Source organism: Colletotrichum spaethianum, assembly GCF_022836535.1.
Source record: "Colletotrichum spaethianum MAFF 239500 DNA, contig12, whole genome shotgun sequence".
Taxonomy (NCBI): domain Eukaryota; kingdom Fungi; phylum Ascomycota; class Sordariomycetes; order Glomerellales; family Glomerellaceae; genus Colletotrichum; species Colletotrichum spaethianum.
This window is the reverse complement of record NW_026054782.1, coordinates 878,216-894,940: the sequence shown is the minus strand read 5'-3', so window position 1 is coordinate 894,940 and position 16,725 is coordinate 878,216. Positions and strand designations below refer to the sequence as shown.

The following is a 16,725-nucleotide window of genomic DNA, read 5'->3' as shown; positions in this document are numbered from 1 at the left end:
ATAGCAAACAAACTGTTCTCATAGATTGCACTACTCCTTCCCAGATGAGTACATGTGAGACCCCGTCTTTACAATCACATAGAGGACGTCAGTCACAAGCTCCTGTCATGGTTCTGATCACTGTCCCACGTCTCTCGGTATTATTGGAACTTTGAGGTGTAGTCCCTTAATGAAACATTTATTATAATCTCGAGAGTAACGATGACTGCCAATTGCTATCGATCTTCATGTCCAACTTGTCAGGCAATACTCTATCTCGTAATGTTGAAGGTATGTGATCGCATCGAATTTGATATACGTACGACAGAGCAATGTGAAACAAAATAGACTTCATCCGAGGAGTATCAAACTATCTATTGCTTTCTTACCTCAGTGACCCAATTAGCGGCTGCTCTGTTCCGTATGGACTCGTACTATGGCCATACAGTTTGTTCTATTGCGTGCGGCTCGCAGACCTAGGACCATAGCAAAAGATTTACATTATTTTTCGCCTTCTAATTCCTATCGAACGCTGACGAGTATCATGTTTTATTCGCGCATTCATATGAAAAGGCACTGTCTCAATTGTGATAATTGACGGATGCAGCATTTCAACACGACAATGTATCTATATATGCCGGCCATCGTAGTCTTGGTATGATAGACTAGGCTTGTGCACTGCATTTCCACTACATTCGCATTAAATATTGCTATCAAGAAATAGATGTATCTACCTTAGTGAGAGCATTCTGTGGTTCCAGATAACAGCTTCTCACAAATACGATGTCCACTTCAACTGGACCATATATCTGAGTGCAATTTATTGTCAGCACATACCCGAACGGCAGACGAGGTTCGTGCACTCCCATAGTCACAATGAGAATCTGCGGGATCGCAGAGAGTTTCTGTTCCACCAGCATTGGTCTCAGTCTCTTTCGCTATTCCAACAGCTATGCGTATCCCAGTCTGACGATTCAGTTAGCCAGTGGTCTGCCAGAGAATACACTGCATCTTCTGATGATTGCTGAGAGCCAACAATTAGTCAACGCGGAGTCTTTGATCTCGAATAAGCGAGTCAATTCCATATAAGATAACATGGCGAACGCAGGCGGGCTAGCAAGGATCAGGCTACCGGAGGGCCTGGAAGGAGAAGACAACTTGTGGCAGGTCGACATTCGCCGAACGGCAAGCCTCAATGCCATCTCGTCTCCGTTGTAAGCTTCGAGAGGTATACGGTTGCAGTGGGTTCTCATGCAGACAGCCTGGAAGAATGAGCAAAGACATCATTTTTGGAGGCAAGGCGCCCAACACCAAATTGTGTCGCTTTTTATTAAACTCCGTCTAATAACCTACACAACTCTCGGTCAATCTCGCCATTACTCTCTCACTCAGAAGCCCTCCCAGGAATGAACACGGCGCTTAGACGGTGTACTCCTTCTGCAGCAACTTGGCGATGGTGTTGAGCTGGATGTTGCTGGTACCCTCGTAGATGGCGCCGATCTTGCTGTCGCGCCAGAATTTCTCGGCGGGGCCGTCACGGACGAAGCCCATTCCGCCCATCCACTCGATGGCGAGACCACTCACGCGGCCGGCGACCTGGCTGGCGTAGAGCTTGGCCATGGCGGCGTCCATGACGAAGTTGTCGCCGGCCTCCTTCTTGCGCGCCGCGTTGTAGACCAGCGCACGCGCCGCGGCAATCTCGGTGTACGACTGCGCGATCTGGTGCTGCATGCCCTGGAACTCGCCGACGAGCTGGCCGAACTGCTTGCGGTCGTTCCAGACGTACCTGGTAGATGTTAGTCCCAGAGGCCAAAGCGAGTGTGTTTGTGGAAAAGGAAGGCAACCTACCTGACGGCGTTCTCCCACGAGCCGAGGGCAAGACCAGTCATCTGAGCAGCGATACCGATACGGCCCTCGTTCAGTAGACCGATGGCGTACTTGTAGCCAGAGCCCTCCTCGCCGAGGAGGTTCTCCTTGGGGATCTCGACGTCGTCAAAGTTGATGACGCACGTGCTGCTGGCCTTGATGCCAAGCTTCTTCTCCTTCTTGGCGATCGAGAAACCCTTGGCATTCTTCTCGACAATGAAGGCAGTGATGCCCTTGTACCCCTTGGCGGGGTCGAGGTTCGCAAAGACGATGAAGAAGTCGGCCTCCTTGGAGTTGGTGATCCACATCTTGGAACCGCTGATCTTGTACCCGCTCTCCGTCCTGGTTGCCTTGGTCGCCAGCGCGAAGGCGTCGGAGCCGCTGACCGGCTCACTCAGGCAGAAGCTGCCGACGGTGTTGGTTGCGAGCTTGGGCAGGAAGCGCTGCTTCAGCTGGGAGCTGCCCCACTTGATGATGGCGGTGTTGACGAGGGTGTTGTGGACGTCGACGAGGACGCTGACACTGGGATCGACGCGTGCGAGCTCCTCAATGCCGATGATGGCGCTCGTGAAGTTCATGCCGGCGCCGCCGTACTCCTCGGGGATCTCGACGCCCATAAGTCCCTGCTCAAAGAGCTGCTCAACGATCGCCGGGTCCATGTTCTCCGCCTCGTCCATCTCACGGACCTTGGGTGCGATCACGTCGTTGGCGAACTTGCTCACCGTCTCCTGCATCGCGGCCTCAACCTCGGAGAGGTGGGTAATGGGCGTAGGAGGGATGTCGGTAATGTCAAGGTGGTCGGCATTGCGGCGGCGCTGGGTGGTGGAAAAAGGTCTGGCGGTTCTGCACAGCGCGGGTTAGCATTGCAAAGATGCATGGATGGCGGTTCGTTGGACAGGTTGGCAGCTTACTGCTGGAGTGGCGAGAGGGCTCTGCCCGGAGTGCATGTCCTCGCTCTAGCGAGAGCAGCAACACCACGGCTGCCCCTCATGGCAGGGCGAATAGCCCGTGCAAATGACGACATGATGCAAGATGTAAAGTGTAGATAGCGTCAAGGTCGCCCGAACAATTTAGAGAAAGCAAGGGAGAGAAAGAGCAAAAGACGCCGAAGGGATGGGTGATCGTAGATCGTCGGAGCTGCTCAGATACTTATGGACTCGGTCTGTCCTCTCGACCGTGCGATGCTAACGAGAAGGTGACGCCCGGACGGATTTGGTCAATTGGCGTTGAGCGGTTTCCCGAAATGAAAGGGTAATAGCAGACGGGAGGCAAGATTGTTTCCGATGAGGGTCTAGGAAGAAAACAGAAAAGTAGTCAGAGATGCGGTGCGCCCTAGACCGTGAACCTCAAAGCCCATTCGAAGCCACGGTACCTGGCGGCTGGCGAACAGACACAGCGCCCGCTTCAGCCGAGGATATCCATCCCGCAGCGGGGGGCAACCGTCCCCCAGCTTCGCCATCTGGGGGAAAGCCGACGGCGTAGCACCAAGGAGTGAACCAGGGTCTCAGTCGCTTACGTCAGGATCTCCCTCGAAATGCGGGCATGTGATACCATCTGACAGACAAGAGGCCGGTCCCGTCGGCCCAGGGGGCGGTGCCAAGGTGGCCCGAGGGAGTGGGTCCGGGGACGGAGGGCCGGTGCCTCAGGCCCGACAACGATGGACAGGAGGGTCACGTGCACTGATATTAGCTAAGCAGTCCAAAAAATAATCCACTGGGTGAAGGTAGGCGCATCGCGACGAGAGCTCTAGCAGCCGTGACGACAGCAATTGGACGACGTGCCGACGATCCCCTGTTGCCCGACATGGCCAGCACACTCTTCAGATCCCTCTTCGCTCCGGTGATGAGGCCAGCAACCTTCCCGCGCGCCGCATCTCTCCTCACGCCGACCGCCGCCCCCCTGATCCGCCCCTTCTCCTCTACTCCCGTCCAGAATGCCACAATCATGCAGGTCTTGAGAGTTGGTCTCCCCTTCCCTCGACTCCCAAACTGTCCAAAGCGAAGAATTGACTGACTGTTCCATCCACAGGGCTGCCACAAGAAGGGCAAGCGCGCCCGCCACGCCGTCTCCCCCGCCCTGTCCGAGATCGAAGCTCCCGCCCTCAAGGGCGTTTGCCTCAAGGTCGGCATCACCCGCCCGAAGAAGCCCAACTCCGGCCAGCGCAAAACCGCTCGTGTGCGTCTCTCCAATGGTCGCCACGTTACCGCGTACATTCCTGGAGAGGGCCACAACATCCAGCAGCACAGCGTCGTCCTCGTCCGCGGCGGTCGCAGTCAGGATTGTCCCGGTGTGCGATACCACCTCGTCCGTGGCGCCCTCGACCTCGGCGGTGTGGCGAACCGTGCCACTTCTCGCTCAAAGTACGGTACCATGAAGCCCAAGAAGGCCACGGTTGGCTAAAGCTGTGGGTTTCGGGTCAAGGCAGAGGAAGATACAAGCTAGAAGGCCGGGGGGGGGGGGGGCGCCGAAGGAGCGGCGAAGGGCATACAACTGAGATGGCGTGCCTACAGTGTCCAATTGCAACGGATACGTTTATAACAAGCCAAGGCGTGTACTATTACCACATTGTACCAAATACCATAACATTCAACAGCAACTTAAAGCTGGATGAACTCCAGACGGCACTTTCCATTTGATAATATTTACAAAGCATAAAGTGTCCAGAACCATTGACGCCGCTCCACGTTTAGTGCCCCGACCTGCACAATGTCTCTCATTGACGCAGGTGAACTTAATTGACGGCCATAACCAAGGCCCCTTTTGAAACTTGTTGATACATACTGTACGCTCACTGTACCCCTTGACGAACTTAATCCTGCTGGTTCTCGTATCCCTCTGGCTTTTCCATTCCGTTGACCTCGAAGAAGCGACTCGTGCCTGATGTATGTCAGCAATCAGTCTTGAGCCGGGTTTCAAGTGGCTCAACTTACAAGAGTAACCCTTCCAGTCGAAATTGTCCTTGGGGTTGCAATGGCAGCGCCTGTCAAGACGGACCTTCTCACCGGTGGGGCAGTGAGTGAAGGGAACGTGGTAGTAGGCGATGTCGTTGAAGAAGTGGATTTGGTCCTTGGGCAGCATGAGACTAGCAGCGATCGAGTGCACAGGGGCGTCACCCCATCGCTCGTAGAAGAAACCGCCGTCCTGGTCGAGGGACTCGAAGTAGTCGATGTACTGCTGGGATCGGAGCCAGTTGAGGTCACCAACTTCAAAGTTGGACCACTGATAAAGGTCAGTATGTAGCGTACATGGCATGGTCCGAATCAACTTACGAAATGGCAGTGGTTGTAGGTGTCACCGCCGTCGTCACTCAAGAAGCCCATGGAGTTGCCCTCGGCAATGTGCTCGGGGTGGTTCTTCATGAACTTCTTGGTGCTGTCCCAAAGAGTTGGGATGGTTTCAACGTACTCGTACAAGCTCAGGACGAAGCTGTACTTCTTGTTGTTCTCCTTCATGAAGCGGAAGGGATCGTAGTGAATGTCGCAGAAGAGCTCGATGGAGGGCTCGACACGCCAGTAGTAGTCGTAGTTCATCATGGCGGGCTGGCGGAAGAAGAAGCCAGACTCAAAGCGGCACATGTGACGGTAGCTCACAGAGTCGCCGTAGATGATCTTGCGCTGGGCCATGTCCTCGCGGACCTTGCGGGCCTTTTCCTGGTCAATCCACTCGGGGAAGGACCAATGCTCCTTGGGAATTTCGCCGTAGTGAGTCTTGCCGGAGACGAGTGAGGTCGTAACCTTCTTGAAGGTGGCGTCGAAGGGCTTGTCGTTCAGGAAGACCCAGTCGTAGTTATAGCGGCGGTTGAACCGATCTTCGACCTGACGGATGGAGCGTGCAATGTCCCAGATGTCGGAGTTGCGGGCAAGGGTAACGAAGGTGGCATTCATGCGCGGGCCCGGTGCGATGCCGGACAGCTCGTCCCAGCCAGGCTCGTTCGGGGTGATGGCCATGGGCCAGTCCTTGGGGTCATAGGCTTCGCCGACCTTGGGCCGGTTCGCATCGGGTTGGGCGGGCTGCTTGGGTTTCTCTGCATCCTTGCGATCGCCTTGCTGTTGGCTGTTGGCGGGAGCGCCTGGCTTGCTGAATGTGCCATCCTGAAGTCTTGCGCCCTCGTAGTTGGAGTGGGAGATGAAGTAGAAAACGGCGAGGCCCTGCGCGTAGAGAGAGGTGTAAGCATGTTATTCGAAAGACACGACTAGACAATGCAAAGAAAGATACGATGGTGATGCAAGGGAAACCACATCTTCCAGGGCTCAGAGCTAGCTACGGTGGCGCAGACTGGTAGCTGAGGATTTCAACTTACGAAGAAGGCGAAAAGAATGTATCGCACATATCGTGCAGAGCCCGTCGCCATCTTGACCAATTTTACCAGGTCGACGATGGAAGCTCGAATCGGGAGAAGAAGAAAAAGGTTGAAGTAAGAGGTGGGAAATATATCGCTCTTCCCCCAGGATGAACAAGGGCGAATAGAGGGAGAAGAAAAAAAAGCGAGAGGGACGCAGGAGTAAATACTGAAAGATGGCTTCAAGGATAAATGTCCAGAGGAGCTGGAGGAGCAGCTGGCGCGCTAGCGACGACTGGTTCCGGGGGACCTGATGGACTTTCACAGGGTTGAGGGGGTACGAATGCAGCGTACGCGGTGCGCCCACCCCCGAGAAGAGGGAACGCTAGCCAGAAAAGTACCGCGACTTGGAATAAAGGGGGTGGGGCAGCAGCTGGCCTGAACCCGGGAGCTTTGCAACTCAAAAAGGCGCCAGGTATCTGGCTGCGTGTCTTCTATGGAAGGATACTTTCTGCCAGCAAGCTGGTGATAATATCCGCAATTCACTGCTCGGGTACTTAGAGACGTTGTAAAGTTGAACCCACGGCTCTTAAACAGAGTTCTTTTTCATTCCACCAGACACCATGAGCTGGGCACAAGTCATATCAACTAGACAGATATGCAGCAAACCTCATTACAGATACAGGCTCGAATTGATGGTCAGAAGGGAGAGCAGCTTGTCTAGGTAATGCAGCACACTGGCTTACGACTGCCAGTACACAAGCGCAAGCGAAAAGAGACATGGATTTTGGGGGCGGCAGTCGTCTGACAACTAAGTATCCTCCACGTACCTCTTGTCGCCGCATGTGGCTGCCGCGTACCCGCTCCCAATTCTTGGGCTAAGGCAGTCCCCAATTCTCCATTGATGATCAGGGGACAGGGAGCGTGGCAACTGTGAGAATCTGCTTGCATTGCATCCCCAAACAGCTTCAGCCCTGAGCCCATCCAAGACAAGATACTCGCTGCCATTGCTTCTGTCCTTCGTTTCAGCGCAGTCCAACCCCTGTGTTTTCTTCTAACATGTACAAGTACACGCGGTCGATGCCCCCTGACAGATCTAGCGGCCTCGTCTAAATTGGCCAGATACTCTCTGACTTTACCACCTGCAGAATCTACGGAGGCCGAGAAGAAATGCCGGTGCTTTTTGGCAGGCAACGAGAAAAATAGCTCCCAATAGCGTCGAACCGCACGTAGCATCCTCACTGGCCTCTTGGCGTCTGTCTTACGCCGAACGAACGGGACACCTTTCGATAATGTCAGTTTGGCAATTGTTGGGTTCCTGTGGCTCCCGCGTGCCTTTTACTCGCCGCTCGTATCGCGCCCGAGAGCCATGCAGCCAATCGCCGTGGCATTGGTCCCCGAAGGCTGTGCTGGAAGTCAACCTCAGCTCGCCGAAACCGACTTCGTCGCCCGCAACCGATGAAGACGTATGGAGTCTGGGATTGCGTTGGCCCATGGTGGCTATCGGCAGTCTATGCGCAGCAACACTTGGATAAGCTGTCGACTGTTTTCTTCGAGACTTAGCCAACATGTTGTCCGGGGGGTTCCATCTGACAATGCATTCTTGACAGCGGACTGTCCGAAAGATCAGAACACCATCTCGCAGAGCACAGAGCGTTGGGGTGATCGTGCTCTCATGTTCGCGGCGTCCAACCTGTAACCAAGTACCTTATCCGGTACATGGAACGCTCCGAAGCAGCCACCCACGGCTCTTTATAGACTGTTTTGGTAGTACCTTTGGGCCCTAGGAAACGGGATGAACCCGTCAAACTCGGAGTGCCACTAGCCACTGGGCGGTATGCCTACCGCCTGCGAATAGCCACGGCCAAGGAATGAATTCCTGGCCGATATGGCGAGCGCCCAGGGTGCTTGTCATACCTGGGACCGTTCGACCCGATTTCCCGCTTCCATCAGACCCATGTAGACTGGAATTGAGGTAGACCCAAGTCAAGACAGGAGGCTTTGAAAACACTGTTACCCACAGTCCTCATGTTGGGTCACTGAGGACATCACCTGCGCTCCCTGCAGTCGAGTAATTCAAGTTAACACCATGATAGCGCAAGCAAGCCCAAAAACTGCAGGGGGCTGGCTACAAGCAAGACAATATGTCAGGCATCATTGAATTGTTCCAAAATGTGATGCTTCAACGACCATGAGATGTGATCCGTCAAGCCAGTTGCCTACCTCATTCACGCCGTGCAACCGACATTTGAAGGATCGGTAGACTCATTGCAACTCGAATAGCGACAGTGCGACATGAGCCCTACAAATGCGATGGCTACATACAGGTCCTCTCGGACTTCGTCTCATGCTAGAAACAGACAGCGTACATGACTTGCTGCGCGTTGGTCTGCATTTGTCCGCATTAGAGAGACGTGGTATCGTCAACTGGTGAGGGTAATCAAGTTGTTTGGATATGAATCACCTTCACCTGGCGATATATCGTATTAACAGCACGAACCTCAAAATCTAGGGTTGTCGGTCTTGGAGATTTCCCACCCGTGCTTGAGCATTGGCCTTCCCAGAAAAAACATGCCAGGCTCCATGTGCTGCAAAAAAAAACATCATATAAGTCGGCTGAGTAGGGCGGAAAGTACATCAGTTGGCAGAAAGCTGGAACCCTTCAATTACATCACTGGGAAGCAGTGGTTGATGTGTGTCGAAAACAGTGGAAACCCTGCCAGGACCCCTCTATCCATATTCGGTGGACGAAATACAGGCCACGATGACGGGAGGGGCTACCCCCCGGGTGGTCGGTGAGTGACTAATAAGTCACGTGACATTCGTCCTGGCAGCTCAGCCAGTCGAGCTCCCCATTGGTCCGGATGTAGCCAGGTAGTGGGGTCCCCAAGGCTCTCGAGCCTCAATTCCTCCCCACGGATGCGAATAGTGCATCACCACTTTGGTCATCGCATCCCAACCCCAAGCGACGCGACTCTTTTGTTTCCTTCCACAGCACTGCACCGCACCTGGCGCATTGTTTTCGACCTTGTGCCTTCGTGGAACTGATTCCTCTGGATGTCAATGTACCAAGCAGACCGGCTATAATCCCCTGTTTATGCCTTGTCGCTTTCCTCCCACTTTTGGAATTGGTCTTTGACGACATGATGATAGTTTTGGAAGCACCTCTACCTAAAGCCACAGATATCTCATTCTCTTAGTGGTAAGTCGCGTCATCTTCCCAGTCTCGTCAGGGCCTTCGAGAGGACCCTCAGAGTAGCCTGCCGCATTCTACTTCTACAAGGCCGTCTCCCATCAACGCTCGTCGTGCAAAGGCGAGAGCAGGTGGGAGCTGGTGGGTAGCTTCCTCGCCACATATCACTCTCACCGCGCTGAAAGTGCCGGGACGGGCCCTTGCCTCTTCTTGAATCAGGATTCCCTCGTAGTCTTGTCATTGATCCTTCTTCCTCTCGTCTCACCTATTCTGCCTTCGCTGGTCTGGATCTCGTACTTACCATCTATTTGCCTCATCGTACGTCAGATGCTCGACTTCAAATGCTGACTAGTACCTAGTATACAGCTATCTTTCCCCTGAACAGATTAGAAGACGGATCAGCTTCCCAACATGTCCTTCTTCGGTTTCGACCCGACGCGCCCGAGCCACAACACGGCGGCGCCGGGCTTTTCTCAAGCCCACGATCCTTTCGCTGGCCTCTCTCGCGGTAACACCGAAGACGACGATGCTGTCGAGTTCGACGACACGTATGATGGTCTAGGCGATCAGCTTGAAGAGAGCGGCGATGCTTTCAACGACGACACTTTCGGAGGCGGTGGCAACGACACCATCTCTTCTGCCCCCGTCGGCAAGGACTTTGACTTCTTTGGCCAAACAGCCAAAGTGTCGGATGCTATCGAAGAAGAGCAAGTCCGCTACAGCCGCCAGGTCCCCACGGCGAAGCCAGCCCCCGCCCCGGCGTCGGTCCAACAGCAACAGCACTACCAGCAGCAGGCTCAGCCTCCGCCGAACTACTACTATCAAAGCCAGCAGGCTCCCAGACCTGTCCGCACCGGCTATGAGAAGTACCAAGAGGCAGAGCCTATCCCCGACCTCCATGTCGACGCATCACTCTGGGGCATGCCTTCCAAGAAACCCATCGTCCCGGAGCCTTCGCCGCAGCCGCAAGCTGCCTCTGCTAGCCGCAAGGTGATGAGTCTGGAAGAGGTGGAAAAGGCAATGCGAGAGCAGGCTACCAAGCGAACGGCCCATCCTGCTCTTTCAGAGTCTGCGCCGGGCGCTCAGGGCTATCCGGCCGATCGGGCTGATTACGGCTATGGCCGACCGGAGCCTGCTCAACAGCAATCCTTCCAGGGCGTCGAGCATCATCAGCAACGTGCTGGTCAGGCTCCCCAGCACGCCGGCCATGGCCACCCTGTTACCATCCTTCAGCGACCCCAGTCTATCACCTCGAAGCCCACGCCGCCTATTCAAAGCACCCCCAGCCCTCTTGCTCAACCCCCCCACTCTCAAGCTCCGCCTACGCAGCCGACTCAGATCTTGCAGAACCCCAATAGGCTTTCGGGCGATGCCGCTCGGATCGGGGCACATGGCCAGCCGCCTCACGGTCAGCACCAGGCCCATCGATCGCAAGGTTCCATGGGCCGTGTCCCTCAGGTCGCCCAGCAGCAGCAGCAGCAGCAGCATCTTGCTCACCTCTCCGAAGATGAGAAGGCTGCGTACCTCGACCAAGAAACTAAACGTGCTAAACGCAACCACAAGATTTGGCTCTTGTCCAAGGACAACGGCCTCATGACGCCTCAGGACAAGAACTTTGTAACTCGTATCCAACTGCAGCAACTGGTATCGGCCACTGGCAACCCTATCGATCAGACCAACGACGACTCCCTGACTGAGGACTTTTACTACCAGGTACTGAGCCAGATCCGCGGTGGCCAGCGCCAGAACCCGAACCAACCTCTGAACAACTTCGCCCAGACCTACCTATTCCAGACTGGAAGTCGCCAGGGCAACATGAGAAGACAGGGACGGGCTGCCGAGAACCATGTTCAGCGGATGGAACAACAAGTTCAGCGTGCCGTCGAGGCTGCCAAGAACAAGCCCAAGAACCCTCAGTTGGTCATTGCTGGCAGTCTCGGAAAGATCTCCTTCAGCAACGCCAAGACACCGAAGCCCCTTCTCAACATCAAACGAACCGACAGCAGCGGGGACGCTAACCGTCCTGGCAATGGCAAGCGTCATGGCGATTCGAATGGTCTGGATCGCAAGGCTATTCTGCGAAACATCGAAAAGGTCTACAATACCATCATGAAGATGGAGGACCACGCCCGCTTCATCCCTCCCCCGCCTGCCAATGGCAATGACGAAGAGTTCCACGTCAAGCACCAGGCGTGGTTGGAGACAGCCCAAGCGCTCAACGCCCAGCTCTGGAACGACCTCAAGGTTCACGAGCCCATCGGTGCGACTACCATCCACCCTTTCATCGCGTTCCTATCGTTCCCTAAGGGCAAGAAGGCCATTCCTCGTGTCTTCCGACACATCAGCTTCGAACAGCGCACCACGATCTTGACCATGATCATCATTCACCTCGACCAACTCGATGTGGTCTACGGTGCTCAGACTACTGACGGCGAGGTCAGCCTCAACGCTGCTATGCGCGAGAGCATTGAACTCTTCTCTGCCGCTGTGATGCCGAGCCTGTTTGCTTACTTCAACGAGACCGAGCTTGATATCGTGACGGGTGTTCTTGGTCTTATTAGCACCAAGCTGAACATCGACCTCATTGCCAAGACACGTGTGGGTTGCTCGATGTTGACTCTGATTCTGAGCAGAGCCGAATTGTTAAAGCAAGGTGGTGGCGGTACTCCGCAGCTGTGGGCTGAATGGTAAGCATTACATAACCTGCTTTTTTCCATTGACATACACTAATATCATTGTAGGGAGCAAACCTTCAACTTGTTCTTCAACAAGCTTGAGCCTACTCTTCATCACATCTTCCCTGGCAGCGTCAATACGGGAGAAGACGTCGTTGTTTGGCAGCTTCTCGCAGCTGTTGGTGTCAGCGCCAACCCCGAACAGCAGCAGCGCCTGGTTCTTGCTGTCAAGGACCGTGTGCTCGATACAGTCGCTCACGCAAAGACGCTTCCTGGCGCTATGGCAACTACTCGGTTGGCTACTGTCAACCTCTTCATGCACTCCATTGGCTTGGATGTTGAATTGCTTCAGTAAGGGGTTTAAGAGGGATGAAGTTGCCATCTTAGCGTTCGTTGCGCCAGTCGTGGCTGAGGACGCATTATATTTGATTGATAGTATGCGTTGGACGCTTGGGACACGACGAGTTAATCATTTTCGCATGGCCCGTGATTTTTTGAGGGCACGGAAGCCGCTACAAAGCTGTAGTACTGGGGCTGCAGCTTTTATGAGGCTTCAACTTGCGGAAAGGTTGTCTGTCTCTAGGCAATATGCACAAAACATATCTCGTGTACATGGAGCACACGACTCTTTTGAGATGGCCCTGCCATGATGGTATTGGCGGTGCATTGCGACCCAGTCTTGCTAGTTAGAGCAAAGAAAATCTGCATTTGAAGTTCAAAAAATAAGAAGCAGTCCATCCTTGAATGAATCCGTTTTGTTTACCATGCCGCAACGCCCAAGCTATGCAAATCAGAGCCTACTATTGGGAGACCACTCATCATGTCAGGTCCATGCTGGAAGAAGCTTGCGCAGGCGCCGCCCTTGCCTTGCCTCCTCGTCGCGATGTCACTGCGCCTCGAGCCTTTGGCTTCATCTTCCGCGCCTCCTCTTCAGCAGCCGCTGCAGCGGCCGCCTCGGCTTCCAACTCTGCTTTGGACAGCGGCTTCGGCTTCTTGATACCACTCACGGCCTCCAACAACTCGTCGTCACCCCACTTTGTCTCCAACCTCGCAACCTGCTCCGCCAAATCCACCACGGGCTTTGACTCAAGCTCCTTGGCGCCCTCGAGAGCAGCCTTCTTCTTCTCCTCGTCCTCCTCGTCAGCCGGCGGCAGCTGCAATTTGCCCGCGTCGCCGGGCGCGCGCATGATGAGACTCTCCTGGTAGATCTCCCAGGCGGCCTCGTCGTTTTCGTCAGTGTACTTGAGCTTGCGCCAGTTCTCCATCTGTACCGCGCGGAGGCGGTCGGCCATGGTCTCGCTCTTTGCAGTGGCGCCGTCGGGCGTCGTCTTGATGGTCATGTGGATCGCGCGCGCCGCCGCGGAGGAGCCCTGCGCCGCCCCGCCGCCTGCGCCTCCCGGACCAGCACCTGCTGCCGCGGCAGATTCCTTGGCCGCTGCGGCGGAGGCGTTGCGCTCTTGTTGGGCTACGGCGTCGACATGATGGAGTTGGGGGCGGAGGTGGACGAGGTTTGTGACGGGTGTGAGGTGGAGGTCCTCTGAGGTGTGGTTAGCAGACTGGAAAGAGAAGGAAAGGAGGCGAATGGAACTTACTGCCTTGGAAGACGCCAATCATGTACTGGACTTCCTTATGGTCGGGACACTGGCCGCCGAGGGTCTGCGTCCGCAGTACTTTGTCCTGGCGCACGGCTTCTGGCCACTCGAGGTACATCTCGTCCTCCAAGTCGATCTCGCCGCGCCTCTTGGGCCGTGGGGGAGGAGCGCCGACGCCGAAGCCGCCGGACAGGCCGTGGGTGCCGCCGTTCTTGGCCTCGAGACTGGCCTTGAGCTGGCGGCCCCACTTCATGCCCTTCTCACGGTCGTAGGACTGGGTGTAGTCGAGGGGCACATCGACCTCGACCATGCCGGAGCGGGCCTTGAGGCGCATCTCGGTCGGGGTGGTCTGGCGCGGGTCGGTACGGTTGGGCTGCTGGAGGACCCAGAGCTTACGGCCCTGCGGGAGGGACGGGTTGAAGAAGACGTCGTAGGAGGCGATGACGGGGTCCGGGTCGAAGGACTCGTCGGGGGGTCCATTTTTGCGGTCGGTGCGGGCATCGTTGAAGTGGGAAGTATCTCTGTGCTGGTTGGGCGTGCTTGGTAACAAAATGTAGCGACTCGTCGAGGTTGAGAAGTGACTTTGATGTACAGTAAATTTTTGGATGCGCCCGGTGAGTCTACCCCACGGTGGGAAGGTCGTCAGGGTGGCTTATCGATAAGAAGAATGGTGGAGCTAATCCTGGTCGGGACTGGTGGGGGACGAGCTCCCTGCAAGCTTCCGACTTGCAACTTCATCCTCCCCAACCTCCGTTCTTTAGCAAACACATTCATATTAGTTATTTGTGGGATTTCACAGTGAGTATGCCTGTCTTTACTCAATCTTGACTCACAAATGAATTGGGCTATGGTTTAAGAGATTCAGAATGCAGTTGGGTTCCAAGTCCACTCAGTTCTTCTTCCTATTCATGTTTGTATTGTCGTCTAGGGTCCAGAGAATAATTTCTCCTACTTTCCAAGTCCCCTTTGGCATTGCTCTATTGTGTCTAATGATCGACAGAGTGGCGCAGTGATTTGACACGGGACAACCAGTAGTAACATGAACGGTCCGAAGGATTGAATCAGCTTAGCTTGTGGCACGGTATATAGCGAGCCCCTCGTCCTTGAGTGATGACTGAGGAAACCAGGAATCCCCTAATAGTCGCATTGACTGGAGGTATCCGGATCGCCTGGCACATTAATTGAGCTCGCCCGCTGCAAGCGTATCCATGACTGGTGTCTCGAGCCATTATGGCCACCTTACTGTAGCGAACAGGTTATGTCACGGCGACTGAGCACAGCTTACCAGCCACAAAGCACTCGTGCAGCTCCTGCAAACTAATTCTCAAAGATCAACCTAAAACCGCATCAAAACTCATATTATACAGCATTATTGGCTGTGAGTGATTCGTGACCGTTGACAACTGGCAGCGCTATGCGACCATCTAAGCTCCTTCAGGCTAACAACGATAGTGCTGATGGGAGACACTAGCAACCACGTGAATACCTACACGACAGCACGGCTTCGTCCTCTTTGATGGAGCTTAATACCAGTGTACTCCCTCCAGTGGTTTGCAAAAATGCCAAACCGAAGTTACCAAAATGCTGGCAATAGTCTGTGTAGCCCCAGATGACCGCCGACGTTCCAAGCTCTCTGAACTGGGTCTCCTTCGTTACGGGGATCCTATCTTTCGCCCTGACAATCCTCAACTTGATCGCTTTATACGCCAACTTCGTCGCTACTATCCGCTCCGCTCCTAGCGATATCCGAGACTCTTTAGGAAACCTCCGACAGCAACTATGCGAGGAACGAGAGGCACTGCGACACCAGACGAAGGAACTACGGTCCAAGAGCAAATTCCGCCAGCGGGTGTCGAGCATCGGCGATAGGCTAGCCAGTCACGAGGCCCTTAAGGCGTTTGCCTACGCCGAGAAGACTCTGCCTCTCCATTACATAACGTTGCGGGACCTCTGGTGCAGCTTCAAAGAAATTGAGAGGCCCTTTCTCGTCGCGAGCGGGTACCGCGCCGAGGCCATTCACAACGGCGCGGCCTGGGTCGAAGAGGACCTTGATGAGAAGGTCCGTCCCGACTTGGAGAGGCACGGCGAGGCGGGAAGTTTTGCAGACTGGAGTGCGCTGTATAAATGTGACTTTGTGCACCGATTCATCTGGTGGCAGGTCAAGGACGATGTGAGGAGGCTGTCGGATGAGGTTGGGCGGATCATGGCGCGGCGGACGGAGAGAGAGGTGACTTATACCCGGATGATGGTGAAGCAGATCTTTCAGGGCAATGTGCCTCCGCAAGTTATCGACGTGCGTCCCCGACGTCCTCCAGGAGGTGGCAGTGGAGGAGGAGCAACCAAAAGTCGGATGAGTTGGGGTCCAGGACCTGTTAGAAGGAGCCCAGTCCAGATCAGAAGGAGTCCGGCCCCGTTAAGGAGAAGCCCTGCCCCTGTGCGAAGACCACCTCGTGAGCGGTACGCGAGATATGACGAGAGCTCCTCTTCTAGTCAGAGCAGCGGCAGTGAAAGCCATACGACACGGAGGGGCATGGATATACCCAGACAGAAAGACGACAGTCCGGCGATCAGTGAGAGTCAGCACAACCAACCGAGGAGCGATGCAGCTACCGTGGGCAGGCATCAGAGTCGTCCTCAACCTCAGCAGCAGGATTCAAGAACCAGATGGGAACAGTTCCGGAGTAGACCTGCGAGGCAGTACGACATCAGAGAGTATTTCGAGGGCCGGGGTCGAGACCATTCGAGGATTGTCGAAGTAATTCCTGGGAGTGAGATTGACTACTTTCCTCCTCGGCCCCGACATAAGGACGAGGAGAAGTAGTGCGAGAGTTGGTGCTTGAGAGCATGTTCAATTTGTCTTTTCGATAGGAGTTGTTGGTGGCACAGCTTTCACATATAAACCACAGCTTTCTTTGTACTTCACCAGAGCACATGAATGTCTCTGATGAACGAGAATTTCTGCATCTGTAGCATAATATGATGAGACAACCAGGGCTAGAGAATTGATTTTCAGTATATGTCTCCATATCGTGCCGTCGGATTAGTCTGCCCGGTTTCTCGCACTTGCAGGGCATCAGTGACGCCAGTGTAATGATACCACTTCCAATGTATTTAACGTGCAAAAAAAAAAAAATTTGAAAA

The 16,725-nt window shown here is 54.7% G+C and overlaps 5 protein-coding genes across 5 annotated transcripts; 3 read left to right on the top strand and 2 right to left on the bottom strand.

The window, feature by feature from the left end:
* Nucleotides 1-1,398: 1,398 nt before the first annotated feature.
* ColSpa_05579 (putative siderophore biosynthesis protein SbnA) lies at nucleotides 1,399-2,792 on the bottom strand (the record flags this gene model as incomplete). The annotated part of the gene is made up of 3 exons (XM_049271791.1): nucleotides 1,399-1,765; nucleotides 1,828-2,660; nucleotides 2,757-2,792. 3 exons carry the CDS (start codon nucleotides 2,790-2,792, stop codon nucleotides 1,399-1,401), a joined length of 1,236 nt encoding a protein of 411 aa, XP_049127748.1.
* Nucleotides 2,793-3,648: 856 nt separating this feature from the next.
* Nucleotides 3,649-4,245, top strand: ColSpa_05578 (putative 37S ribosomal protein S12, mitochondrial; the record flags this gene model as incomplete). Its single annotated transcript, XM_049271790.1, has 2 exons — nucleotides 3,649-3,804; nucleotides 3,874-4,245. 2 exons carry the CDS (start codon nucleotides 3,649-3,651, stop codon nucleotides 4,243-4,245), a joined length of 528 nt encoding a protein of 175 aa, XP_049127747.1.
* A 409-nt stretch (nucleotides 4,246-4,654) lies between these two features.
* Nucleotides 4,655-6,196, bottom strand: ColSpa_05577 (glycolipid 2-alpha-mannosyltransferase 1; the record flags this gene model as incomplete). Its single annotated transcript, XM_049271789.1, has 4 exons — nucleotides 4,655-4,722; nucleotides 4,776-5,064; nucleotides 5,115-5,993; nucleotides 6,146-6,196. The coding sequence occupies 4 exons, from the start codon at nucleotides 6,194-6,196 to the stop codon at nucleotides 4,655-4,657; spliced, it is 1,287 nt and encodes a 428-aa protein (XP_049127746.1).
* A 3,532-nt stretch (nucleotides 6,197-9,728) lies between these two features.
* On the top strand, nucleotides 9,729-12,347 carry ColSpa_05576 (DNA topoisomerase 2-associated protein pat1; the record flags this gene model as incomplete). The annotated part of the gene is made up of 2 exons (XM_049271788.1): nucleotides 9,729-12,004; nucleotides 12,059-12,347. 2 exons carry the CDS (start codon nucleotides 9,729-9,731, stop codon nucleotides 12,345-12,347), a joined length of 2,565 nt encoding a protein of 854 aa, XP_049127745.1.
* Nucleotides 12,348-15,193: 2,846 nt separating this feature from the next.
* On the top strand, nucleotides 15,194-15,938 carry ColSpa_05575 (uncharacterized protein; the record flags this gene model as incomplete). Its single annotated transcript, XM_049271787.1, has 2 exons — nucleotides 15,194-15,877; nucleotides 15,900-15,938. 2 exons carry the CDS (start codon nucleotides 15,194-15,196, stop codon nucleotides 15,936-15,938), a joined length of 723 nt encoding a protein of 240 aa, XP_049127744.1.
* Between the last annotated feature and the right edge of the window lie 787 nt (nucleotides 15,939-16,725).